General features: G+C 46.3%; 1 protein-coding gene across 1 annotated transcript in view; it reads left to right on the top strand.

Moving 5' to 3' along the window:
* The window catches only part of LOC142198462 (uncharacterized), a 41,505-nt gene extending 22,272 nt beyond the window's left edge, over positions 1-19,233 (top strand). Inside the window, 12 exon segments of the mRNA XM_075269498.1 lie at positions 28-163; positions 530-1,024; positions 1,191-1,311; positions 4,159-4,338; positions 7,072-7,108; positions 9,503-9,643; positions 9,770-9,949; positions 10,028-10,151; positions 10,235-10,326; positions 13,158-13,260; positions 18,000-18,997; positions 19,000-19,233. Of these exon segments, the coding sequence (XP_075125599.1) occupies positions 28-163; positions 530-1,024; positions 1,191-1,311; positions 4,159-4,338; positions 7,072-7,108; positions 9,503-9,643; positions 9,770-9,949; positions 10,028-10,151; positions 10,235-10,326; positions 13,158-13,260; positions 18,000-18,997; positions 19,000-19,233 (2,841 nt within the window).
* The last annotated feature ends 8,260 nt before the right edge of the window (positions 19,234-27,493 follow it).

The raw sequence follows: 27,493 nt of genomic DNA, 5'->3' as shown, positions 1-27,493 counted from the left end.
CCGTACCTGTTGTTTGCTATACGGGAGGACCCACGTTCTTCTACCGGGTTTTCACCTTTTGAGCTGGTTTATGGACGTCAGCTTAGAGGCCTGCTTGACATCGCAAAGGAGACCTGGGAACAGGAAAACACTCCATACAGAAGTGTAATAGAGCATCTTGCCAGTATGCAGGATAGAATGGCAGCAGTCTAAGGGGGCCACACGGTGGCTCAGTGGTTAGCACTGCAGCCTTGCAGCGCTGGGGTCCTGGTGTTCAAATCCCGCCAAGGGCAAAAAAGCCATCTGCAAGGAGCTTGTATGTTCTCCCCGTGTTTGCATGGATTTCCATCCCATATTCCAAAAAAAAAAACAAAAACATACTGATAGGGAAAAAAAATGTACATTGTGAGCCCTACGTGGGGCTCACAATCTACATTAAAAAAAAAAAAAAAAAGAATGGCAGCAGTCTTGCCCTTGGTCTGAGAAAATCTAGAGAGAGCTCAAAGTCGGGTCTATAATCGATCTGCTAAGTTGCGCACTTTTAAACCAGGGGATCGAGTACTAGTGCTCGTACCAATGGTGGAGAGCAAGTTCCTGGCAAAGTGGCAAGGGCCCTATGAAGTAGTATCCCGAGTCGGAGAAGTGAACTACAAGGTGTTTCAACCAGGGAGACGCAAGACTGAACAAATATACCATGTCAAAGCCTTGGAACGTGAAGCACTCGGGGCAGTGAATGTTCCAGTTGTGACAGGTGCTGAGGTACATGTTGAGAGGAGAAATCCACTGTCCAATCTGGAGACAGAAGTACAAATCTCCGAAGCCCTCACGCAAAGGCAAAAGCAGGAGGCACGAGAGTTGGTTCAGCGTAATACTGACGTGTTCTCAGCAATACCAGGGCACACACATTTGATCCAGCATGACATTGTCACTGAGCCACATGTTCGGGTTTGTTTAAGGCTAACCCGTGTCCCAGAAGCACGCCGGGAAGTAATTACTAAGGAAGTGCACAAGATGCTGAAACTGGGTGTCATCGAGGAGTCAAAGAGTGAGTAGGTGAGCCCTATTGTGTTAGTCCCTCAGGGGACCCTCAGGTTTTGCAATGACCTCCCCTCTAGCCGAATCGTCTAATCTCGGTGAATCATCCTCCTTCTTCTTATTCCCATCCTTCTCCTGTGACTTATCCTTATCTTTTTCCTGTTCCTTATTCCTAGCCCCACTAATTGCTCCACTAGCCCCTCCCGCTGCTCCTGTCCCTACAACCGATTCCACTGCCGTCCCCACATCCTTAGCAACTGAACCGTCTAAACCCGGAACTAATCCCACTAAAACCAGGTACCCCCATCCCTAGCCACGCCGGTACAGACGACTGCAACTGAGGCGGAGCAATAGCTCCCCTACATAACTGCCCTAGCATCCCTAAAAATTCCCACATACCCTTGCCACCATCCCCAGGGACATCCCTCGCCCCCAAGGCTGGTAACATAGGTAGCTGAAAAGGAAGGATAGACATGTGCTCACCTGACTGCCGGGGTGCTGAGGGCCCACCAGTCGGTACTCCGGCATCCAACACTGCTGGCACTCTGCGATCCTCAAATGCTCCTCCTGGCGGGTGGACAACCGACTGCAATCCCGGATTCTGGAGTTCAAGCCCTCCTCTTGAAACCACTGAAGAGGCCGATGGAGCAGGGGAGTACGCCTTTCTCTAAAGTACTGGAGCATGTTGTTTGGACTATTAACACCTGATCAGAACCCAGTAGAGGTAATGTAGAGTCCGATATTAGAGGGCCATTACTGCTAGTAGTGGTTGCAGCCAATTCTCCACCTTTGCGGCCATCTAAATAAAAGTTACCCCCAGGACTTGATGCCAAAATATTATCAATTTCACAATCAAAATCAAGGTCAATGTCTGGGTCCTCAGTCCAATCCACTGCATCAATCCAACACAATGAGAGTGATGGTTGTGGAACCACCGTTTTAGGTGCTAACAATTTTAAAGGGGCTAACACTCTGCTGGTAAGAGGCCAAAGTCACCTAAAGGGCCTCAATCTCTGCTAGTAGCTCAGCTTATAAGTCTCTAACTTAATTTGGAAGGGCTCACATTAAGGGCCGGAAAAGTGAATTTTGGAAGGTCTTACCACATCACACACACATCCACAATGACAGTTCAGGGTGGGTACTGTTGGATTTCCCATTGCCTATTCCATGTGTGGTTATCATGGGCAACGTGACTTAAAGGGGTGCTTGGTAATGTTTCTTTAGCTTAAAATTTGGGTTTCTGTCCATCCAAAAGAAGGTTTCCAGGTATTTTCCCACCTTCATAGAGGTTTTTTTGAGTGTGGAAAGTGTGTAGTTGATAGGCTGTGATGGTGGGGTAAAACTGACTTCTGCTTGTTAGATGCCCCCAGACATGCTTCCCCTGCTGTCCCAGTTGCATTGCAGAGGTGTTGGCATCATTTCCTGAGGTGTCATAGTGGGATCCCCTGAAACAAAGCATTTTCCCCATAGACTATAATGGGGTTCGATATTCCCCCGTGCCACCCCATGCAGGCTCTGGGATAGTTAAGCATTGCCTCTATTTTTAGCTTATCTCCCCCTCCCTGTCTTTTCCAGTAGTAATTTTTATTATATTTTATTTTTTCTTATACCGATCGTCTGCAATGATATCAGGGCCGCAACTGCTGCTATGGGGCCATTATTTTAGGATTTTTTATTTTTAAATTAAAAAACTGCTCATAACCTACAGCAGTAATCCAATGGGTAGTGACTAGAGATGAGCGACTACTATTCGAAACTCCCGTTTCGAATAACACACACCCATAGGAATGAATGGACGCAGCCGGCACACAGGGGGTTAAGCGGCTCGTCTCTAGTAGTGGCCTAAAGTACCGCTTTGGAGGCCTGTATGGGGGAAGCGTTATATTGTATGGGGGCCTGTAATGAAGACAATATACTGTATGGGATCAAGTATCAGGGACAGTATATTTTATGGAGAACAGCAGTGCTTAAATTGGGCCGGACCACGCTGGAACTCAGTTCTGGCATAATTACAAACTGTCTTTCAGCGTTCCATTATAAATAAATCAAAGTCTCAATAATCAAATGTGTCTGCAGACTTCACACACATTCAATTATTGAGGCTTTGATTTCTGAATGCGGAACATAAAAAACACTGTTACTTACCTCTCCTGGATATGGAAGGCTTCAGACCTACTTGGTGACGTCCCAGATGTCACGTGGGCTGAGGCTGCTGTCCTTGTGCTTCACAACGCAAGCCCAGCTCAAGTGACGTCTCTTATATCATTGAAGATGGCCAACATCAGCTAGGAGCACTGGAGCCCAGGAGAGGTAAGTAACAGTGTTTTTTATATTTGTATCCGCCCCTGGGTCCCCGATTATTATACTCTGTGGTCTGAAAAGACTCCAGCGTATAATAATTGTACATGGGTGGTCCACAATGGGGCATAATACTGTGTGCAGGGGCCACTATGGGGCATAATACTGTGTGCAGGGGCCACTATGGGACCTAATACTGTGTGCAGGGGTCACTATGGGGGATAATACTGTGTGCAGGGGCCACTATGGGGTATAATACTGTGTGCAGGAGCCACTATGGGGGATAATACTGTGTGCAGGGGTCACTATGGGGGATAATACTGTGTGCAGGGGTCACTATGGGGGATAATACTGTGTGCAGGGGCCACTATGGGGTATAATACTGTGTGCAGGAACCACTATGGGGCATAATACTGTTTGCAGGGGCCACTATAGGGCATAATACTTGGGGGACACCTAGGGGCTGAAAAAACACAGGAGAGGATTCTCCAAGGGTTTTATTGGCCAGGCGTGTACAGGGAAGTGAGGGACTACTGTGCGTCCTGTCCTGCATGTCAGGTATCCAAGTTAGACGCATATCCAATGCCACGCGTGGATGAATTGATTGAGAAGTTAGGACGGGCTCGCTATGTGTCAACCATTGACTTAACAAAGGGATATTGGCAAATACCGTTGTCTCCAACAGCCAAGGAGAAGACTGCATTTATTACCCCAGAAGGCTTATTCCGGTACCGAGACATGCCGTTTGGGTTGCACGGAGCCGCAGCAACTTTCCAGCGCTTAATGGACATCATCCTAAAACTTGAAATATGTGTTGGCCTATCTGGATGACATTGTGATTTTTAGTGAAGATTGGGAGAGTCACCTTGCAAAAGTGCAAGCCGTCCTGGACTCCTTCAGAGCTGCGGGACTAACAGCGAACCCGAAAAAATGTGCCATTAGGCTTGAGGAAGCCCGCTACCTGGGGTACGTGATTGGACGGGGTGTGATAAAGCCACAACTCAATAAGGTGGAGGCAATCCAGAAGTAACCCCAGCCTGTCACCAAGAAACAGGTGAGAGCCTTTCTTGGACTCGTCGGGTACTACCGATGGTTTATTCCGAATTTTGCCAGCATTGCTACCCCAGTGACGGAACTGGTAAAGGGAAGTAAATCTGGTTCTGTTGTCTGGACTGCTGCAGCTGAAATAGCCTTTCAGGAGCTAAAGGTTGCCCTATGTTGTCAGCCAGTACTGATCACTCCGGATTTCAAAAATGAGTTCATAGTTCACACAGACGCCTCAGAGGTAGGACTGGGGGCAGTGCTGTCACAAGAGGTCCGCGGAGAAAAACGTCCGGTGATATACTTGAGTAGAAAACTTACACACAGTATAGTTGAACGAGAGTGCTTGGCTCTTGAAGCTCTAAGGTACTATCTCCTGGGACGACACTTCACGTTGGTTACAGACCATTCCCCCCTAACTTGGATGGCTCACAATAAAGAAAGAAATGCCAGAGTCACCCGTTGGTTCCTGACTGTACAAGTTTGCGATTGAGCACAGAGCCGGCCGACTCCAGACAAATGCGGATGCATTATACTGCGGCAGTGCAGAGGTAGCCGCTGTTGTCCGACCCCACTGGCTCGAAAAAAAAAAGGAGGGGTATGTGAAGTGCAGAGAGGTATAGTGTGGGAGAACCGCTATATTTCCCGCAGACTGTTGCAGTATGCCCAGGCATTTAGCTTTTAGGTCCCGGACTGGAGTAGGAGTTCAGGCCAGTCCTGCAGGGCAAGCCACTTCAAGCTTAAAGGGATCGTATACAATTTTTTCTAGGTACCACGTCGGAATAGCCTTAAGAATGGCTATTCGTCTCCTACCTTTCATCGTCTCTGCGCCGCCATTCGCCTACAATTCCGGTTTCTCTTGGTATGCAATTTAGCTCTCTCGCAGCACTGGGGGCAGGCCCCAGCGCTCAAACGGTAATGGGGGCGTCCCCAATGCTGCGAGAGAACTCTCTCCAGCGCCATCTTCAGCCTCTTCTTCCGGCATTGGCTTGTAACTTCTAGGCCTTGGGCAGAACAGACTGCGCATACCCACAGGCCATGAGAAAATGGCCGCTTACAATACTGTGCAAGCAGCCATTTTCTTGTGGCCTGTGGGCATGCACAGTCTGCCCTGCCCGAGGCCTAGAAGTTACAAGCCAACGCCGGAAGAAGAGGCTGAAGATGACGCTGCTGAAGAAGATGGAGGCGGCGCTGGAGAGAGTTCTCTCGCAGCATTGGGCACGCCCCCAGTGCTGTTTGAACACTGGGGCCAGCCCCCAGTGCTGCAAGAGAGCTAATTTGCATACTGAGAGAAACAGGGATTGTAGGCGAACGGCGATGCGGAGAAGATGACAAAGGGTAGGAGAATAGTCTTTTTTAAGGCTATTCCTACGTGGTACCTAGAAAAAATTGTGCCTGAATGATAGGATCCCTTTAAAAACAGACCAGCAGGGGTCTGTAAGTGGCACAGGTGTGCTGTTTATTTGGAGAGAGACAAACACTGGGGCAGTCAACCAGTGTTGGAGAAAGCTCTGCCAAAGAGGATGCTGTTAAAGTGCTGGGTATGTGTACCCCTTGTTTACTTGGAAACCCTGTTTATTAGGAGGCCAGCAGTAGGCTGACCCCTGGTTAGTAAGGGAATAACTTGTTTAGTTAGCCGCCGGAGAGGCGTAGGATTTTATCTTCCTATGTTTGTTTTGATACGCTGAGTAACTGAGCAGCACAACACTGTACATTTAAACATGTCTGCTGCAATACAGCTTGATCTGAAAAGGAAACCAGAGCTTCTGAATCCCCAGAACATCACACAATGGATCTCTGCAAATCCTATTTAGAAACAACTACGACAAATCTGCTGTATGTAAACATACACCTGTATCCACAGCTCCGACTGATGGCAGGAACAGCCCAAGTGGGCGATATCCCCGGCGACATCTCTATCTAATACCCAAACCTTATGGAGAACTAAGAAAAATATTCCCCGGGAAGACTCAAGGATTACATGGGTTTTACACACACAGCTCTGCTACATGCACTTTCCATGCACACGACCTGCTACATGACCTTTAGGGTGCATTCACACTACGGATACGCTGACTGATTCAGAACGTTAAAACACGTTCAGAATCAGCGCGTATAAAGCAGATCCCATTCATTTCAATGGGAGTCGGCATACGAGCGCTCCCCATTGAAATGAATGGGCTGCTTTTTTTCTCTACGAGCGCTCCCATTGAAGTGAATGGGAAGCACTCGCGTGTACGGCTCGTTCGGTTCATTCTGCTTTATACGCGCTGATTCTGAACGTGTTTTAACGTTCAGAATCAGTCAGCGTATCCATAGTGTGAATGCATCCTTACAGATACAACCCTGCTACATGCACATTACATGAACACAGCTCTGCTACATGCACATTACACACACAGCTCTGCTACATGAGCCTTACACACACAGCTCTGCTACATGAGCCTTACACACACAGCTCTGCTACATGCACATTACACACACATCTCTGCTACATGCACATTACACACACAGCTCTGCTACATGCACATTACACACACAGCTCTGCTACATGCACATTACAAAGACACAGCTCAGCCCTACAGACACTGCACACACAGCTCTGCTGCATTCACACCTTCAGTACAACTACATGCACATAGCACACAGTGCTGATCATGTGATCACTCGCCTCCTCCTGTGTATGTGCCTGGTCACATGACCATGACATCACTGCAGGTCCTGTGCACACATAGATGCAGCTCAGCAGGTCGGGGTAAGTTGCACAGTCTGCGCGGTCACTGGCAGGGGTAGACAGACCTCACAGGACAGAAAGAGGGACACAATGCACCGCACATTATGCACATTTAGCTCCACTCAGGGGCCACATGGTGGTTCAGTAGTTAACACTGCAGCCTTACAGCGCTGGAGTCCTGGTGTTCAAATCCCGCCAAGGGCAAAAAACCATCTGCAAGGAGTTTGTATGTTCTCCCCGTGTTTGCATGGATTTCCATCCCATATTCCAAAAAGACATACTGATAGGGAAAAATGTACATTGTGAGCTCTATGTGGGGCTCACAATCTACATTTATTTTTTTTAGCTCCACCCACTTCTGTGTTGACCCCGCCCATTATATTTCTTTTTTTTTTCCCCATGTGCCCCCACACAGTATAATCCTCCTCCAGTCACCTGTACACTATATGTCCCCACATTATAATGTTCCCTTACAGCTGCCCCACAGTATTACGTCCCTCTCCTGGTGCCCCAGATTAACCTGGCGGAAACTAGAGGGGACATGAAACTGGGGCAGCTGGAGGGGACATTAACAGTGGGGGTAGTTGGAGGGGGGCAATAAATTAATGGCACCTGCAGTGGGACATGAAACTGGGGGCAACTAGAGGCAAACAGATCCCCCTCCAGCTACTCCCACAGTTTAATGTCCTCCGCCAGATGTCCCCATTTTAATATCCCTCTTAATCCCGCGCAGTATAATGTTCCCCTTCCATCTCTGCCCCAGTATAATGTTCCCCTTCCATCTCTGCCCCCAGTTTCATGTTCCCCTTCCATCTCTGCTCCAGTATAATGTCCCCCCTCCATCTCTGCCCTCAGTATAATGTTCCCCTTCCATCTCTGCCCTCAGTATAATGTTCCCCTTCCATCTCTGCCCCCAGTATAATGTTCCCCTTCCATCTCTGCCCTCAGTATAATGTTCCCCTTCCATCTCTGCCCCCAGTATAATGTTCCCCTTCCATCTCTGCCCCCAGTATAATGTTCCCCTTCCATCTCTGCCCCCAGTATAATGTTCCCCTTCCATCTCTGCCCCCAGTATAATGTTCCCCTTCCATCTCTGCCCCCAGTATAATGTTCCCCTTCCATCTCTGCCCCCAGTATAATGTTCCCCTTCCATCTCTGCCCCCAGTATAATGTTCCCCTTCCATCTCTGCCCCCAGTATAATGTTCCCCTTCCATCTCTGCCCCCAGTATAATGTTCCCCTTCCATCTCTGCCCCAGTATAATGTTCCCCTTCCATCTCTGCCCCCAGTATAATGTTCCCCTTCCATCTCTGCCCCCAGTATAATGTTCCCCTTCCATCTCTGCCCCCAGTATAATGTTCCCCTTCCATCTCTGCCCCCAGTATAATGTTCCCCTTCCATCTCTGCCCCTAGTTTCATGTTCCCCCTCAATTTGTCATCAAAGTTTAACATAAAAACACTGATACTCGCCTTTCCTTGATCCCCTGCCGTTCTGTCTGCAGTCTCAGTCTGTACTGGGAAGTTGCTGGTGCGATGTGAGTGACGTCATCACATCGCGCTTGGAACCTGAACACAGCGGGGAAGCAGGAGCTGTGCCGACAACTCCTGCTTCATTCAACATTGTACTCCGGACACAGACTAGAACTGCGGTACATGACCCATAATCCAAGGATGTCCCGCAGAATCTGGGACGGTTGGGACATATGGGTAGGGGACATTTATCAGTCTGGTTATATCTGTGAATGTGACGCCATATTGGGGAGACCACAGGTGAAAGTTGGCGTATAGTGAAGCCTATTGGGTTGTCGCTGTGTCGTCTCCTTGTCTGGTTTTCTTTTGGGTGTGATATTTCTCTGCTGTTCCATTTTATCGGGATGTGTTCACACAAGACGCAGAATTCTGTCATGGAATGTAAAGGTTGAAAATCCTCCAAAAGTAATCGCACCGCGGGTCAATTTCCGCTGCAGGCGAGCGAGATTTCTTAAAAAATTAATTCACTTTGTTGATGCCGTAATTTTCTGCCTGCAAATCCCATGAAAAATCCAACAGGTCTACACCCTGTGTGAACAGACACCAAGGCTTGGGGGCAAGTAAAAGATTTATTAAGAGCAAGCATTTTTGGATTGTGTTTTTGGGATTGTGTTTTAGCAGCGTTTCACTATTCGTGGACTGTTTACAAATAATGGTTGTTCAGATCCTCAGGTTCGGCTTTGTCTTATCTTTAGGAATCTAATCACAGGGACACATGGGAATGTAAAGGGGCCAAGCACCACAAATTTTCAGAAAACAACTCTACCCAAAAGTGGACATCTCCACCTGTCCCTAATGTGCCAACATACATGTTGCTTAGTATGATAATTTTTTCCAGGGTATTTTCTGGTGGTTTTAACATTTTTTCATCTTCTTCCCATTTTAGGTTCCTACAATATATTCTTATCTTTTGATGTCATCTTCCATGGTCCCGGATGAACGGTCAAGGATGAACATGGACAGGAACAAGGTGGCGGAGGCCATATTCAACCTGACCCTAGAGATCCTGTACCAGCTTACTGGAGAGGTGAGAGACTCTGATGATGTCATCATTACATCATTCTTATCTATAGTAATAACAGACAGACATGGCTGTAGAGGAGATGGACTCTGGACATGTATGTAGTGATCTGTAATTTCTCTCCATGAACAGGACTACACAGTAGTTAGGAAGACCTCTAGTGGGAGCTGTCAGGCTCCTGTGTCTGAAGATTGTGGAAGAAACCCTACATCAATCCCGGGGCCTCCACCTCACCCCCTTATACAGGAGGAGATCAATGGACAGAAGATCCTAGAACTCACCAATAAGATGCTGGAGCTGCTGACTGGAGAGGTGACACTGCTGGGAATGCTGGGACTTTATACAGTAACTGGAGGGGTCGGGGTGATGACTGTATCATTGTGTTGTCAGGTTCCTATAAGGTGTCAGGATGTCGCTGTCTATTTCTCCATGGAGGAGTGGGAGTATTTAGAAGGACACAAGGATCTGTACAAGGAAGTCATGATGGAGGATCTGCAGCCCCTCACATCACCAGGTAATAGACATGACTGTATACACATGGACTTCCATTATTTGTATGTACAGAATGAATTCAGTTCCTGTCTGTGTTTCCTACAGGTAGATCCAGTAAGAGGACAACCCCGGAGAGATGTCCCAGTCCTCTTCTACCACAGGGTTGTAAGGAGGAAGAAGTCTCACCAGAAGATCAGGTAGATGGAGATATCGCTAAGATGAGTAGATGGGGTTTAAGGCCGGTTTCTCACGACCATGATGGTCCAGCCATGGTTCATATGATCAGGACTCTCAGTCTCGTAGTCATCTGTTGACACAGTCTCTGTCCCCTATCACAGTCCTGTGGTGAGGCAGAGACTCCTCGCATCATACAGTACCGTGTAAAAGTTTTAGGCAGGTGTGGGAAAATGCTGCACAGTAAGAATGCTTTCAGAAATAGAAGGGTTAATGGAATATAAATCCCATCAGTATTTGGTGTGACCTTTACCCTTTTGCCTTCCATCAGTTCTTCTCGGTACTTGCAAACAGTTTTTGGCAGAACTCGGCAGGGAGGTTGTTCCCGCTGCCATCTTGTTGAACTAAGCACAGATCTTCTGTGGATGTAGACTTGCTTCAATCCGTCTCTCTCTTTGTCATCCCAGACAGACTGGATGATGTTGAGATCAGGGCTATATCTGTGGGGGCCGGATCATCTGTCACAGAAATAACCTTGTTCTGCCCTCATAGGCAAATTTATATTGTATGGTAACAGCACCATCTACTGGTCATTCTCTGTAACCTCGTTTTCAGCTCTAGGCATTATGGGTAGTGCCCGGGTGTTTTCTATTTCCTTCCTCTCCAGCCACCATTTTACATCGTCTCTCAGAGTGCATAGTCGGTAAGAGCGTTATACGTCTGTCACTACGCCTTGTTTTACTGTGTGTTGATGCATTACATAGTACTGTGCATAGCCTGTATTACTACCTCATGATATACTATACTTGAGATTATCTGTGTATATATATATATATATATATATATATATATATATATACACTGTACAGATTGTATTCTAAGTGCCATTATTTCTTCCTATAGTTTCACCTTTCCTGTCTTTCCCGTCAACTTCCAATAAAGAGGTTTACCACGTCATAAGACGGGGTTTAGCTACATGTCTATTACACACCTCAGTCACGTGTATGAGGACAGTATAAACCTATTAATTCTTCTATTTCTGGGGTATTCTTACTGCACAGCATTTTTCCACACTTGCTGAAGACTTTTGCACAGTGCTGTAGATCAGGCATGTCAAACATGCGGCCCTTTGCAGGCATATCTGCGGCCTGCACAAAAGACTCAAACTTTGTCTCTAAACTTTAGAGATAAAGTTTGAGACTTTTGTGCGGGCCGCAGATGTACAAAACTCACAATCAGCACTTCCGGCTCTTCATTCATTGGCCCATATCCCTGCATATGACCTGCTTACGTGATCAGCAGCCAACCAACTAGCTCCATGTCAATCCATGACGTGTGTACTTTGGTCGGCTGCTGATCACGTAAGCTGGTCATATGCAAGGATATGGGCCAATGAATGAAGAGCCGGAAGTGCTGATTGTAGCGCTATGCCAGGGCCCCGGCCCCTGGACTGGCTTAGTGTCACCGTCTCGACAGGGAAAGTGAGCGGTAGATTGGGGCGGCCCTGCTGGACGCAGCGCTACTCCAGCGGCCGCCCCTCACCCTTCGCAGAGAGCAGGTCTCCCTGCCTGCTCTCTGCCTGCTCCGCTCCGCCCCCTCCTCTCTCCACTCCGCCCCCTCTTCCCCACACGCCGGGTGACGTGGCCACGTAATCAGGCCCGCACCCGACGTGTGCCTGCGTCCTACGCGGTCTCACAAGACCGCTGCACAGACTGAAGAGCAGAAGCAGGTAAGCTTCTGCAGAAGAAACTGATTTTTCAAGTATTTAACCCCTATCCTACGGATAGGGGATAAATACTAGATTTATGATGATAGAGCGGTTGGGGTGCTGGGGGAGGGTTGGGGTGCTGGGGGAGGGTTGGGGTGCTGGGGGAGGGGAGGGGTGCTGGGGGAGGGGAGCTTTTTGATGTCTGTCTGGCCCTTCCTTGGGCTTGAGGACTGTTTTTTTTTTCCCACCCACCTTGTAATTCTTTCACTTGGGGGTTAATTGGAGCATTACAGTCTGTAGTGCTCCTATTAACCCCCAAGTGCAAGAATTACAAGTGGGTGGGAAAAAACAGTCCTCAGGCCCAAGGAAGGGCCATTCATCCAGAAGCCCCCCTCCCCCAGCACTCCAACCCTTCCCCAGCACTCCAACACAATAATGGTGTTTGCCGGCTTTAACTGAGGTGCCATTTTACTGGCAATCGCAGGCACCCGGAGCAAGATTCAAGGCCTGCGTGCATTTTATGGCAGCCGGGAGCCTTGTGAGGCTCCAGCCTGTCATTCTATACTTTCTATTGTAGGCTACTCTATGTAGCCTGCAATAGAAATGCCGGATTTTTGCGATGCATGGTATTAGTGATCAGTCCCCTAGGCCCTAGCCATTAGCTGCTGTGTACGGCCTTCGCAACAACCTCTTGTTACTCATGTGGCCCTCGGGGTACCCTGAGTTTGACATGCCTGCTGTAGATGACTCTGATACTGTGAGTCCTGTCCTTATGAGCCGCGGTCCAGCCAACACATGGGCCGCATTTCTAGGCCTGATTTTGGCTGTGTGATATCTGGCCTTAATGTCCTGTGTTCAGTCTTGTATACATAGCCACAAGCTGTATACAGTGTGCAGAGCTGTACGTGGTGGATCTGGAGAACTGCCGCTTCACTTTAATTACTTTAGCTTGAATGCAGCTATTGGCGTCAAATCCGCTGGTCGGTGCGGGGTCTGGATGTCTCATCGATCTGATATTGATGATCTGGACAATCTCTTTAATTAGGGACATTGGTGGGTCTTGGACAATCCCTTTAATTATCTTTTTTGGTTATGTAAAACTCTCCTGGTGACTTTTCCGCCAACTTCACCTGATTTATTTCTCAGGATATAGAGCTGAACAATAACGATCTGATGGACCTGGTGGTAAAAGAAGAATCAGCGACAGATGTGAGTGAAGATGAGGAGTCTAAAGAAGACGTATATACAGGTGAGCAGAGAACCCTTCCTGCTACTTCACCTGCGACACTGTGTATGTTCAGCTTTTAGTTCTTACCTTCTGTTAATAGCCACCCCTCCAATCAGAGGCAGCCAGTGTCGGAGCTCATAATCACACCCCCTTGTCTGCTCCTGCCTGACCCCACCCTCTTGACAGTAAAGAGTCTAAATAGCAGATCAGGCACAAAAACTAACAGCACTGATTACTCAGGACTGATGGGGGCGAGAGAGAAAAAAATCCAACTGTGAAGGAATGGGTATTAATTCATGTAAAGAGCTGAACTTGTTGAAGGTGGTGAAAGTTCTTTCAATGTGGCTGAAAATGGGATAATGTTATAGGTAATAACGCGCATCGGGCCTTTAAAGTAGGGATATGAAAATACAACTTAGAGGGGTTGTCCGAGCCCCACGAAGGTTTGTTACTAATGGCCTGTCCACAGGAGAGTCGGAGTCTGACACCCGGACTGTGCACTGATCAGCAGTTTTGGCTGCCGAAAGTATATGACTGGTTTAAAGCTGTAGTTCTTTATCGCCACCACTACAGTGCACAGGGTAGGAAGCAGTATACAGTGTACAGTGCTGCACCAGGGAATTGCAACCCTGCAGAGCTGCTGCTGGCCGCTGAAACAGCTGATCAGTGCAGGGTCTGGATGTCGGACCCCACCCATCTGATACTGATGAGGAACTAAACTGCATTGACTCCGTTCTGCCACTACACATAGAACAGCGCTATCTGGTTCCTGTTCCATTTTCTGTGTGTCCATTTTGGAGAACAGATAATTGATAGGGGTGCTGCATGTCAGACCCCCGCTCTTTAGGCTAGGTCATCAATATTTTTAGCTGCAAAACCACTTTAACTAGTTAATGACCGCTGGCCAAATTTACGGCCAGTGATCGTGGTACCTAAAGACCGGCCGGTACTTTTGTAAAAGTACGGCTGGTCTTTAGACTCCATTTTAGAGGGGATCCCGCCCCCACTACCGGCACGGGACTTGGTGAACATGCCGGGGACTGATCTGATTGGTCCCCGGTCACGTGATCGCTTTGACAGCAAGTCACAGCGATCCCTTCTATTTACTGTATGACGGCTGTGTCTTAAGTCTCCTCTTCTCCTCACACTTAGTATCTTTGTGAGGAGAAGAGAAGAAGAGAGATCTTAGAGCAGCAGCTGCCACAAAACACTAATGCATTTTTTCAACTGCCCAAAAACCCATCGATTACCCCATCCACTGCCCAAAATCCCTAATTCCCACCCCAAGTATATCATCTTATCTCTGTATATCAGATCTAGATAGGGAGATATATTTAGGTATATATATGCCATTTAGGTATATATATCTGTCACTCGTATAGCGCTAACATATTCTGCGGCGCTCTACAGACATTGTCAGCCACTGTACCAAAGTGGACTCGCAATCTAAGTGTTCTAGTGACATTATGGCGAGGAGGTTTTATACCAGTGAGGAGGCAGACGCCATTCTTTGGTCAGATGCGTCTGACACTGAAACATTTGTAGACAACGACAATATAAGTGTCATTTCAGATTTGTCTTCAGGGGACGTTCTGCCTGATGAAATTGACCCTTCAGATGGTGAAGGTGCAGGAACTAGCAGTGCGGCAGCAGACAGTGACACTTTCCCACTAGTTGATGTGCGTTCCCTCCAGTGGGCACCTGCTCCATCTTTTGCCTCTAGAGTGCCCCCATTTACTGCATCTCCTGGCATAACAGTGGATGATCCCCAATTTACCCACATGAACTACTTGGATTTAAGTGATCAGATCTTACAGCAATATTTGATAAAAAGAAAAACAAAAACCTGGTACAAATACCTAATTCAAATTGGAATTCACAATGCCTTGTTACTTTATAAAAAGAAGGGAGGCACTGACAAATACCTGGATTTCCAGGAGGAAATAATTCACAGCCTCCTTTTTGACCCTCAGGACCCCATAGAGAACCCCCAGTCTGAAGAGGTCAAACGACTAACTGAAAGGCATTTTATCAGTCTAATTCCCTCAACAACAACATGAGCTACCGTGCAAAAAAATGCCGTGTCTGCTCCAACAATGGGCGACGCAGAGATACCCGTTACCATTGTCCCTCATGCCCCTCACAACCAGGCCTGTGTACTGTTCCTTGTTTTGAGAAATACCACACTGTTCTTCATTATTAGAGCTCTTCTTGTATATTCCACTTCTAATTTAATAATAATAATACATTTTATTTATATAGCGCCAACATATTCCGCAGCGCTGTACAATTTGTAGGGTTCAAATACAGAGAGAAAGATACATTACAAAGAAATAGTAATTTCACACAATGGGACTGAGGGCCCTGCTCGCAAGAGCTTACAATCTATGAGGTAGAGGGGGTGACACAAGAGGTAGCAGGGGCGGTATTGCTTATGCAGAGGTCAGACACTTTTGTAATAGAGGTGACTGTCATTACATAAACATAAGACTATGAGCCGTCGACAGTCGTGTCCTTTAACATGTGGATGGAGCTTGGACCTATAAAGTTAGCATGAGATGACATCATATCATGTGGGGTAATGTGGGAGTGGGGACAGAAGAGGGTTAAGGGTTTACTTTAGACATTGTGATAGGCTTGTCTGATAAGATGCGTCTTTAGTTTGCGTTTGAAGCTGTAGAAATTGGGAGTTAATCTGATTGTCCGGGGTAGAGCATTCCAGAGAAGTGGTGCAGCTCGGGAGAAGTCTTGTATACGAGCGTGGGAGGTTCTGATAATAGAGGATGTAAGTGTTAGGTCATTGAGTGAGCGGAGAACACGGTTTGGGCGGTAGACAGAGATGAGGGAGGAGATGTAGGGAGGTGCGGCATTATGTAGAGCCTTGTGGATGAGGGTGATAACTTTATATTTTATTCTATAATGAATAGGCAGCCAATGTAGTGACCGGGACAGACCAGAGGCATCGCTGTAGCGTCCAGCCTGATAGATGAGCCTGGCCGCTGCATTAAGAATAGATTGTAGAGGGGAGAGTTTAGTGAGGGGAAGACCGATTAGTAAGGAGTTACGGTAGTCAAGGCGAGAATGAATCAGAGAGACAATAAGTGTCTTTAGTGTATCTCTGGTAAGGAAAGGGCGTATTCTGGAGATATTTTTGAGGTGGAGGTGACATGAACGTGCGAGTGATTCAATATGAGGGGTGAAGGAAAGGTCTGAGTCAAACATGACCCCGAGGCAGCGGGCCTGCTGCCTAGGAGTTATAGTAAGGCCTGAGACTGCAATGGATATATCAGGGACAGATCTATTAGATGGTGGAAACAGTAGTAGTTCAGTCTTGGAGAGATTAAGTTTCAGATAGAGCGAGGACATGATATTAGAGACAGCAGAGAGACAGTCGCTGTGGTTGCCACCAAGCCCCATCTTTTGAATAAACCTGCAAATTCCTATTATTATAAACTCTAAATTTCCTAAATTATACCCCTAGATGAATACATTGGGGAACAAAAATACTAATTAGATTTTTTGCATCTTTTTCAACATTTCACAAAAAATCTGGATACTCTACCACTTATTGAATGCCTGCAAAGTATTCTAGCAAAATCTGGTCTACAAAATCCAATTAGCGTTCCATCCGTTCGTAAATTTGGGTACCAGCACATATGGGGTATTGTCACGTTCGGGAGAAATTGGGTAACAAAATTTGGGGTGCATTTTCTCCTTTAACCCCTTGTGGAAATGCAAAATTTGGGGTTAAAGCAACATTTTATAGCAAAAAATGTCATTTTCCCATTTGCTGGGCCAATTCTGTGAAACTCCTGTAGGATCAAAGTCCTCACTATTCCCCTTGATAAATTCCTTGAAGGGTCTAGTTTCCAAAATGGGGTTTTCCGCTGTTTTGGCACCTTGGGGGCTTTGCAAATGAGACATGGTGCCTGCAAACTATTTTAGCAAAATCTGGCCTACAAAATCCAATTAGCGCTCCATCCATTCTGAGAGCGACCGTGTGCCCGTACATTAGGGTACCAGCACATCTGGGGTATTGTCGTGTTAAGGAGAAATTGTGTAACTAAATGTGGAGTGCATTTCCTCTTTTAACCCTTAATAAATGTGTAAATGCTAGGGCTAAATGAATATATTAGTGATAGAAATTGAAAAATTTTAATTTGACCTCCATTTTGTTTTAATTGCTGTGAAATGCTGAAAGGGTTAAGAAACTTTCTAACTGCTGTTTTGGATTCTTTCAGGAGTGTAGTTTTTAGAATGGGGTGACTTATGGGGGGTTTTATTAGAGAGGCCTTTCAAGTTCCCTTCAGAATTGAACTGGTCCCTTGAAAAATGTATTTTGGAAATTACTGCTTGACTTGTAAGCCTTATAATATCTGCAAAAAAATGAAAGGGTGATTAAAATTTCATTGCTACATAAATCAGAGACATGGTTAATTATACTTATGAAAAAATTTGGGTAGTATGGCTTTTTATTTGAAAGGCTTGCAATTTCAAAGTTTGAAAACTGTATTTTTTTCAAAATTTTCGCCAATTTTCATATTTTTTCATAATCAAAGACAAAGCATATCGACCAAAATTTACTACTGACATGAAGTACAATGTGTTACAAAAAAACAATCTCAGAATCACTTGTGTAAGTTAAAGCGCCTCAAAGTTATTGCCATTTAAAGTGACACATGTCAGTTTTGAAAAAAAAAAGGCCTGGTCTTTAACCGGTTAATAATTGAAAATAATAAAATGACTTTTATATTTGTCAGATTTCTGTCACGGGAGCTCGGAGGGACAACAGATATCTTCAGATGTTAAAGTTGAAGACTGTGATATCAAGCAAGAGCCATCTGAAGAGCCCATCGATATCCCAGAGATACCCGCAACTTCTCCCCACAAAGACCTGCAGTCTGATCCTCCTGAAAAAGCCCAATCTTCAGACTCCTTGAAAAATATTCCACAAGGCAAAAATAACAAAAAGGGCGGTAAAAATCAAAAAGGTCACAAGGGGAAGAAGATAATTTCATGTTCTGAATGTGGGAAGCATCTTAGAAATAAAACACATCTCATGGAACATCTGAGATGCCACACAGGAGAGAAGCCATATTCATGTTCAGAATGCGGCAAGTCTTTTACCGCGAAATCATGTTTGTCCTTACATAGTAGAATTCACACAGGAGAGCGGCCATACTCGTGCACAGAATGTGAGAAGAGCTTTAGGCAAAAGATAGGTCTTATCATACATCAGAGAATTCACACGGGGGAGAAGCCCTTTACATGTTCAGAATGCGGGAAAAAGTTTTCGGTGCAGTCACAGCTGGAGACACACAAGAGAATTCACACGGGGGAGAAGCCGTTTCAATGTTCAGTCTGTGGGAAAAGTTTCGCAATTAAAAGGGACCTTGCCGCACACAAGAGAACTCACACGGGGGAGAAGCCATTTGCATGCTCAGAATGCGGGAGAAAGTTTACGGTGCAGTCACATCTTGCCAGACATAAGAGAATTCACACGGGGGAGAAGCCGTTCTCCTGTTCGGAATGCGGGAAAGGTTTCATTCAGAAATCATTATGTGTCCAACATCAGGAATCGCACTTTAAGCGGGTGGCGTGTCCCATATGTAACGAGGAGTTTCCCCAGCGTGCAGATCTGGTCCGGCATCAAAGACTTGTTCACAAAGTGCTTTCGTGTCCACAATGTGAGAAATGTTTCACCCTGAAATCTCAACTTCTGGAACACCAGAGAATTCACACAGGAGACAAGTCCTACATTTATGTTCAGAACGTGGGGAACGTTTTTCCAGCCACTCAGATTGTATTAAACATCACAGAATTGTCTCAGGGACAAAGTCCTTTTCATGTCCTGAATGTGGGAAATGTTTTGCTGTAAAATCACAAAAAGTACACCAAAAACAAAGATGGCAGGCGTTGTACCAAATATCTAAGAAGTCCAAGAATATACATAAAGAGTACAGCCCCAAAAGTCATAATAAAAATAATTCCTAAAATTTCAGGTTTTCTTTTTTTGGGTGTGTACTTTTTTTTGTTTGTCTGCTTGGACTTGTATAAGGAAGAATTCACACAGGAGACATTGTAGGATGTTGTAGGTCCGCTTGGGGACCCGAAAAACAGAAACCCAAATCACTTAAAAAGTGGTTACCCACCAAAACCAGAAGACCCCATAGACAATAGGCGGATTCAGGGGACAGAATTCCAGAATGGAAACCAAGCAATAGTGAGAACCCAGCCTGACTCAGCAACAGAGTCTGCGGTGCGAAACGCCCCCAATCAGCCCCATTCACCTAATCCTATGTCCTAGTGGAATGCCAAAGCTCTGCTTTGCTTCGACTTTCCACCACGGGATGCCAGAGGGGCGGAAGTGAAGAGGTATTTGAGGCAGATGTCCACCCTAAATTCCTCTTCATTTTCAGTTGTGTGAACAGCCCCTTCCTTGACCCACCATAGAAGATCTTTGATCCTTTCTCAAAATGGGATCTTCTTGAAGACGAGAAAATGTTTGTTGACCGAGAGCTGTCTCACAACTAAAGACCACATCATATCCTGAATGCGGGAAAGGGCTTGCTGTGAAATCACGAAATATGTAACACCAATAAAATGGCAGCACCTCTATAAGTTAGAGAAAGGCGTCAATAACAACCAATTGTACCAACTGACTAAAGAAGTCCAAGGAGAAAAATGGACAGATTAAAATAACTTTATTAGAATTTTCCATTATAATTCTTATTTTTGCAATTTTGTTCTTCTTTGGTGAGTTGGTACCAAGTAGTCACATAAAAGACCAAAGCCAACATTGAAAAAAATAATTAAGAATATGGTAATAAAATTGGTTTTTTATTTTTTTATTTTTGCGGGTGAACTTTATATGTGTCAATGAGAGAATTCACATGAGACAGAAAGTTTATATTCAGAACGTGGGAAAAATCTTCTGCTTTTACTGAAGTAGAAGATTTGGGAACTTTTGAAGACTTGATCAAGATGGAAATATAATAATAATAAATTTTATTTATATAGCGCAACATATTCCACAGCACTGTTAAATTTATAGGGTTTAAATACAGACAGATACATTACAAAGAAAATCATTTCACACAATGGGACTGAGGGCCCTGCTCGCAAGAGCTTACAATCTATGAGGTAGAGGGGGTGACACAAGAGGTAGCAGGGGCAGCATTGCTTATACAGTATTCAGACAATTTTGTAATAGAGGTGACTGTCATTACACAAACAAAACTTTATGAGCCATCACTAGTGGTGTCCTGTAACATGTGGATGGAGCTTGGACATATAAAGTTAGCCTGAGATGGCATCATATCATGTGGGGTAATGTGGGAGCTGGGACAGAGGAAGGTTAAATTTTGGGGATTCTAATTACACTACGGAAGGGTTTACGTTAGAAATTGTGATAGGCCTGTCTGAAAAGATGCGTCTTTAGTTTGCGTTTGAAACTGTAGAAATTGGTAGTTAATCTGATTGTCCGGGGTAGAGCATGCCAGAGAAGTGGTGCAGCTCGGGAGAAGTCTTGTATACGAGCGTGGGAGGTTCTGATAACAGAGGATGTAAGTGTTAGGTCATTGGGTGAGCGGAGAACATGGGTTGGGCGGTAGACAGAGATGAGGGAGGAAATGTATGGAGGTGCCGCATTATGTAGAGCATTGTGGATGAGAGTGATAACTTTATATTTTATTCTATAATGAATAGGCAGCCAGTGTAGTGACTGGCACAGACCAGAGGCATCGCTGTAGCATCTAGCCTGATAGATTAGCCTGGCCGCTTCATTCAAAATAGATTGTAGAGGGGAGAGTTTAGTGAGGGGAAGACCGATTAGTAAGGAGTTACAGTAGTCAAGGCGAGAATGAATCAGAGAGACAATAAGTGTCTTTAGTGTATCTGGTAAGGAAAGGGTGTATTCTGGAGATGTTTTTGAGGTGGAGGTGACATGAACGTGGGAGTGATTCAATATGAGGGGTGAAGGAAAGGTCTGAGTCAAACATGACCCCGAGGCAGCGGGCATACTGCCTAGGAGTTATAGTAAGGCCTGAGACTGCAATGGATATATCAGGGACAGATCTATTAGATGGTGGAAACAGTAGTAGTTCAGTCTTAGAGAGATTTAGTTTCAGATAGAGCGAGGACATGATATTAGAAACAGCAGAAAGACAGTCACTGGTGTTCTGTATGAGTGCAGGGGTGATGTCACAGGAAGATGTGTATAATTGGGTGTCATCAGCATAAAGATGGTACCTGAAGCCAAATCTGGTGATAGTTTGTCCAATGGGGGCTGTGTAGAGAGAGAAGAGCAGGGGGCCGAGGACCGAGCCCTGAGGAACCCCAACAGCAAGGGAAAGAGGGGAGGAAACAGAGCCCGCAAATGATACACTGAAAGTGCGGTCTGAGATATAAGAGGAGAACCAGGAGAGCGCAGTGTCGTTGAGGCCGACTGAGCGGAGCATAGTGAGGAGGAGATGATGGTCAACAGTGTCAAAAGCTGCAGAGAGGTCCAGAAGAATAAGAAGAGAGAGAAGTCACCATTGGATTTAGCCATTAGGAGATCATTGGAGACTTTAGTGAGAGCCGTTTCAGCGCGGAAGCCAGATTGTAAGGGGTCAAGAAGAGTGTTAGAAGAGAGATAGCGGATTAAACGAGAATAGACCAGGCGTTCCAAAAGTTTAGAGATGAAGGGGAGGTTAGAGACGGGTCGAGAGTTAGCAGTACAGGATGGGTCCAGGGAGGGTTTTTTCAATAGCGGGGTTATAACAGCATGCTTGAAGGAGGATGGGAAGATTCCAGAAGAGAGAGAGAGGTTAAATATTTTAGTAAGGTAAGTCGTGACAGCAGGCGACAAAGATTGGAGAAGGTGCGAGGGGAAGGGGTCACTGCTGCAGGTTGTAGGGCGAGATGAAGAAAGTAGCTGAGAGACTTCTTCTGTAACAGGTTCAAAAGATGAGAAAAGACAGTCTGAAGTGCGGTTGGTGATGGTATCAGTACTATGGTAGGTGATGGGATCAATGTCACCTGGGGCTTGGGCAGTTACTGTATATTCGTGTCTCCTCCACCACGAGGGGCTCGGCCAATGACTGGAGGACATTGGGGCACATTTATCTATTTCTCTTTGTCTTACCCGATCAATCCCGTTCACATTGTAAGAAATATTTATGAATCTGTCGTACGAAGCTCCAAAATATCATCCGACTAAACGTGTTGAGCTTCACCCGGAGACAAATTTTGTGCCAACAATTTTAGGCACAATAAAATGTAGACAAACTCGTAGACCGTACAGACCAAATATTCGATTCATGTATCAAAAACCCTACAACATAAGTAAAACCAAATCCTCTCTCACTTATTGAGGAGACAAATATGGGGCACATGACGGGAATTTCTGGCACACAAAGTAAATCGATGTAAATTCCTAAGCTTACACCATTTTATACTCGGTCTACTTTACACCAGTCTCATAAATCTGCCGTATTTTTCTGCTCTTTCTTTCCCACACTGTTCATAAACATGTCGTTAATGTCGTGCACCATAAATTTTGGTGTAAATGTAGACAAATATGGGACTTCTATTAATGAATATGCCCAAACATGTTAGCAATGTGTAATAGAGGTCAGACTTGCCTGTAGTAGTCGTGAATTTGATGGGGTGAGTATTGGCAGAATTTAAGCCCTCCATTAAAAAGGATCAGGGGCTGCTCTATTGTCAAAGGCAAGATGTGGGGGATGCAGCAGTAGCAGTTGCCTGCAGAGACCTGAAGGATTCCCTGCCATCTTATGTATGCCGCAACCCAGAGGATGAGAGTGGTAGTGATGGATGATGTGCCACCTGCTAGGACAAGTACACTCCATCAAACACTCCAGAGCTACTCCTGGGCCAGACACTGCTGACTGTGTTCTGCAGCACTACCTGACTGTGGTGGTAGTAGTTCCCCCCGGGGCACTTCCAGTTGGGTAGGGGACCTCTCCTCTCTGAGCCGGTGGGAGGTTTGTTGGGAGGTATGGGATAGTAGTACAACACTATCCAATCCCCCAGCCTTGGTTATAGGGATGTGCCAGCTCTTTGGTATACTCCACCACTGCTCCTCCTCTTGTGCCTCCCCCAGATGCTGATGATGCTGATAATAGTGGTGCAGGAGACCTGACAGTGGTCTGGTTACCTATAGACTAAGCCTGAACTTGTTCCTCTTGTCAGGGTCCTCTCTTGTTCCTCCTGGTACGGCACAGATAACATCCAATATTCTAGACAGCAGCAACTCCCTGCTGAGGCCTGTCTATAGTTTAGCCTGGGGGCAGATTATCCTCCTTGAAGGCTGCAAGGCTAGGCATTGGGCCTCAGTCCAGCTTCTGGGTGCTCTGTACTCCGTACTGCACTAAATGCTAGACTGAACTCAACTCTGAGGACCAACAGTCACTGTAGAGCAGGGGTAGGGAACCTTGGCTCTCCAGCTGTTGCAAAACTACAACTACCAGCATGCATACTTGCTCTGCTGTTTTTGGAACTCCCATGGAAGTGAATGGAGCATGTTGGAAGTTGTAGTTTCACAGCGGCTGGAGAGCCAAAGGTTCCCTACCCAAGCTCACCGAAGTCATTACTCCGGCCCTAACTCATCCCTTCAACCTATCCCTAGCCAATGGATCCTTCCCCTCAGCCTTCAAACATGCCACTGTCACTCCTATACTTAAGAAACCGTCCCTCGACCCGTCCTCTCCAGCCAACTATTGTCCCATCTCACTGCTCCCGTTCGCCTCAAAACTGCTTGAGCAACACGTCCACTCTGAACTCTCCTCCTATCTCTCGTCCAACCTCCTCTTTGACAGACTTCAGTCAGGCTTCAGACCCCAGCACTCCACTGAATCTGCCCTAACAAAAGTCACCAATTACCTAACTGCCAAAGCCAAGCGCCATTACTCTGTCCTCCTCCTCCTTGACCTCTCCTCTGCCTTTGACACAGTTGACCACTCCCTCCTGTTAGAAATTCTCTCATCCCTTGGCATCTCAGACCTGGCCCTTTCCTGGATCTCCTCATACCTCATCAACCGCACATTCAGTGTCTCCCACTCACACACCACCTCCTCACCATGCCCTCTCTCCGTAGGTGTCCCCCAAGGCTCCGTCCTAGTGTAACACTCAGGAGGGCCAGGGCTGGTATCACGGGTAATATATCAGATGTGGCCGGCTTTCAGGGGGTCCCTGGGTCCCAAATGTGCACAAAATCTCCTTTTTGATGTCCCCGACTACCCACCCCCACGTGATATCTGACAATGACAACAGACAACCAGGTTTCGGGGGTAGCCGTTGCTCTTTTACTAGCAGGACAAGGTAATATAAATGTACATATGGAGTAATTCTTCACATACAATACAGCGATCTTTGTAGGTAGTGTCCAATTAAGCAGGTGATAGAGCTTGGAGCGGGAATGCTTTGGATAGTTTAATTAATAGTTGCTTGAGTAAAACTTGTATATACTTGTAAAGATGGCCTGTATCCAGGGGGTTAGTCCTCAACAAACTGGGTACACGTATGTAGAAGAGCAAATACAATTGTCAGCAGCGGGAAACCCTCAAATTCTGCCAGACTAGCTACGGGCTTCTTAAATATAGATTTGTCCCAAAGACTTACTTGAATAGAGAGATACTTGTAGAAGTCCCAGATGTATGTATAAGCAGGTCCGTAAACTTTAGTGCTTGTAGGCTTGGAGCTTCAGAGGAAAACACTCTCTGAGGAGAATCTTGAGTACAGCGGAAAAGACATCTCTGCTTGGAGTGCCCTGAGACTTGGCTGCCATTTTCAGCTTCCCATGTGTTCGATGGCTCCACACAAAGACCCAGACAAAAGGTTCCCAACCCCCCTAGAGGGGGCTGTAACTCCTCCTCCTCCAGGCCAGTCAAGGGAGCTTGATTGGTCCTGAAGGTCACCTGATCATAATGGACACACCTTCACATTGGCAACTTAAATTACAATGGCAAGTATAGGCAGGTGTAGTTCACAAAAACATCCACAAGATGGCACATTAATAGACCCCCTGTGTGCTGGCTCTGGTAATATATAGAAGGAATGAAGGGGGAGGAAACTCTTTACCTTATATGCAAATGTCCATACCATCTCGGTCTGCAAGGACTATTAAAGGGAATGGGACGAGCAGTACTGGGACATTACAGTAGGATCCCTCCTGTTCTCCATCTACACCCTTGGCCTGAGCCAACTCATAGAATCTCATGATTTTCAATGCCATTGCTATGCCGATGACACCCAAATCTACATCTCTGGACCAGACATTACCTCCCTGTTGGCCAGAGTTCCAGATTGCTTAGCGGCCGTAGCCTCCTTCCTCTCCTCCCGCTTTCTCAAACTGAACATGGAGAAAACGGAGTTCATCATCTTCACCCCACCCAGTATGGCCCCCCCATCTATCAAAGTTAACGGAACCCCACTTTCCCCTGTCCCACAGGCACGATGTCTTGGGGTTACCCTGGACTCCGACCTATCCTTCAAGTCACACATTCAAATCCTCAACACCTCCTGCCGCCTCCAGCTCAAGAACATCCATCGAATCCGCTCCTTCCTCACCCCGGAAACCACTAAGATGCTCGTCCAGGCCCTCATAATCTCCCGCTTAGACTACTGCAACACCCTTCTCCATGGACTCCCAGCAAACACCCTCGCCCCCCTCCAGTCCAACTTAGACTGTGCTGCCCGTTTAATTCACCTCACCCCCCGATCTTCATCGGCTGCTCCCCTCTGCCAGTCCCTCCACTGGCTACCTATAGCCCAGCAAATTGAGTTCAAGCTACTAACGCTAACATACAAAGCCATCCACACCCTGTCCCCTCCATATATCTCTGACCTCATCTCCCGCTACCGGCCCACACGTAACCTCAGATCCTCCAATGACCTCCTACTCCGCTCTGCTCTCATCCGCACCTCACACAACCGTCTCCAAGATTTCTCTCGTGCCTCTCCCATACTCTGGAACTCCTTACCAAGACACATAAGACTGACCCCCACAATCACAGGATTCAAGAAGGCCCTGAAGACTCCCCTATTCAGGAAGACCTACAACCTCCAATAACACTATCACCGCACCGCCATCTGTACAGTCTCCCCCTCTCCTTCTGTCTCTACCCCCCTTCCCTCATAGACTGTAAGCCCTCGCGGGCAGGGCCCTCTACCCCACTGTGCCAGCCGATCACTGTCAGTATTATATCTACCTGTATATTCTGTGTATTGTATGTAACCCCCAAATGTAAAGCACCGTGGAATTAATACAATAATGTACAACACCATGGAATTAATGGTGCTATAGAAATAAACAATAATAATGACTAGAGCCTCCGACAACCTGCCCAGTGGCCTTTGATTGACCAGGACTGAACCAAGGCTATGGTTTCAACAATGAGAAGAAATTAACAAGGGAAAACTGCAAACAATGACATAAGACAGAACATAAAGGAAGGGACATATCAACATAACCCAGAGGCACAATAGACAAACACATAAAGCAGTAGCGCCCTGGGATGCTGCATGTATACTACTATACTAAATAGCACAATACAAACTGCAACTTGTCCCAAAAAAATGAGCCCTCACAAAGCTCCGTCAACCAAAAAGGGGAAAAATAATAACCCCCAAACTAGCCTGCATCTGTAAAGGGTTGAAGCCTGTTCACACCCAGCAGCCTCCGTTTCTTCCCCCTGAATAGGTTTTGTTATTCACATGGATTTCTGCAAATCCTATTTAGAAACAACAACGACAAATCAGCTGCGTGTGAACATACACCTGTATCCACAGCTCCAACTGACGGCAGGAACAGCCCAAGTGGGCGATATCCCCGGCGACATCTTTATCTAATGCCCAAATAACCAAACCTTATGGAGAACTAAGAAAAATATTCCCCAGAAAGACTCAAGGATTACATGGATGTTACACACACAGCTCTGCTACATGAGCCTTACACACACAGCTCTGCTACATGGATGTTACACACACAGCTCTGCTACATGAGCCTTACACACACAGCTCTGCTACATGCACATTACACACACAGCTCTGCTATATGCACATTACACACACAGCTCTGCTACATGCACATTACACACACAGCTCAGCCCTACAGACACTGCACACACAGCTCCGCTGCATTCACACCTTCAGCCAACTACATGCACATAGCACACAGTGCTGATCATGTGATCACTCGCCTCCTCCTGTGTATGTGCCTGGTCACATGACCATGACATCACTGCAGGTC

The sequence above is a fragment of the Leptodactylus fuscus genome, chromosome 3 (assembly GCF_031893055.1).
Source record: "Leptodactylus fuscus isolate aLepFus1 chromosome 3, aLepFus1.hap2, whole genome shotgun sequence".
NCBI classification, from domain to species: domain Eukaryota; kingdom Metazoa; phylum Chordata; class Amphibia; order Anura; family Leptodactylidae; genus Leptodactylus; species Leptodactylus fuscus.
This window is presented reverse-complemented; position numbering and strand designations above follow the sequence as displayed.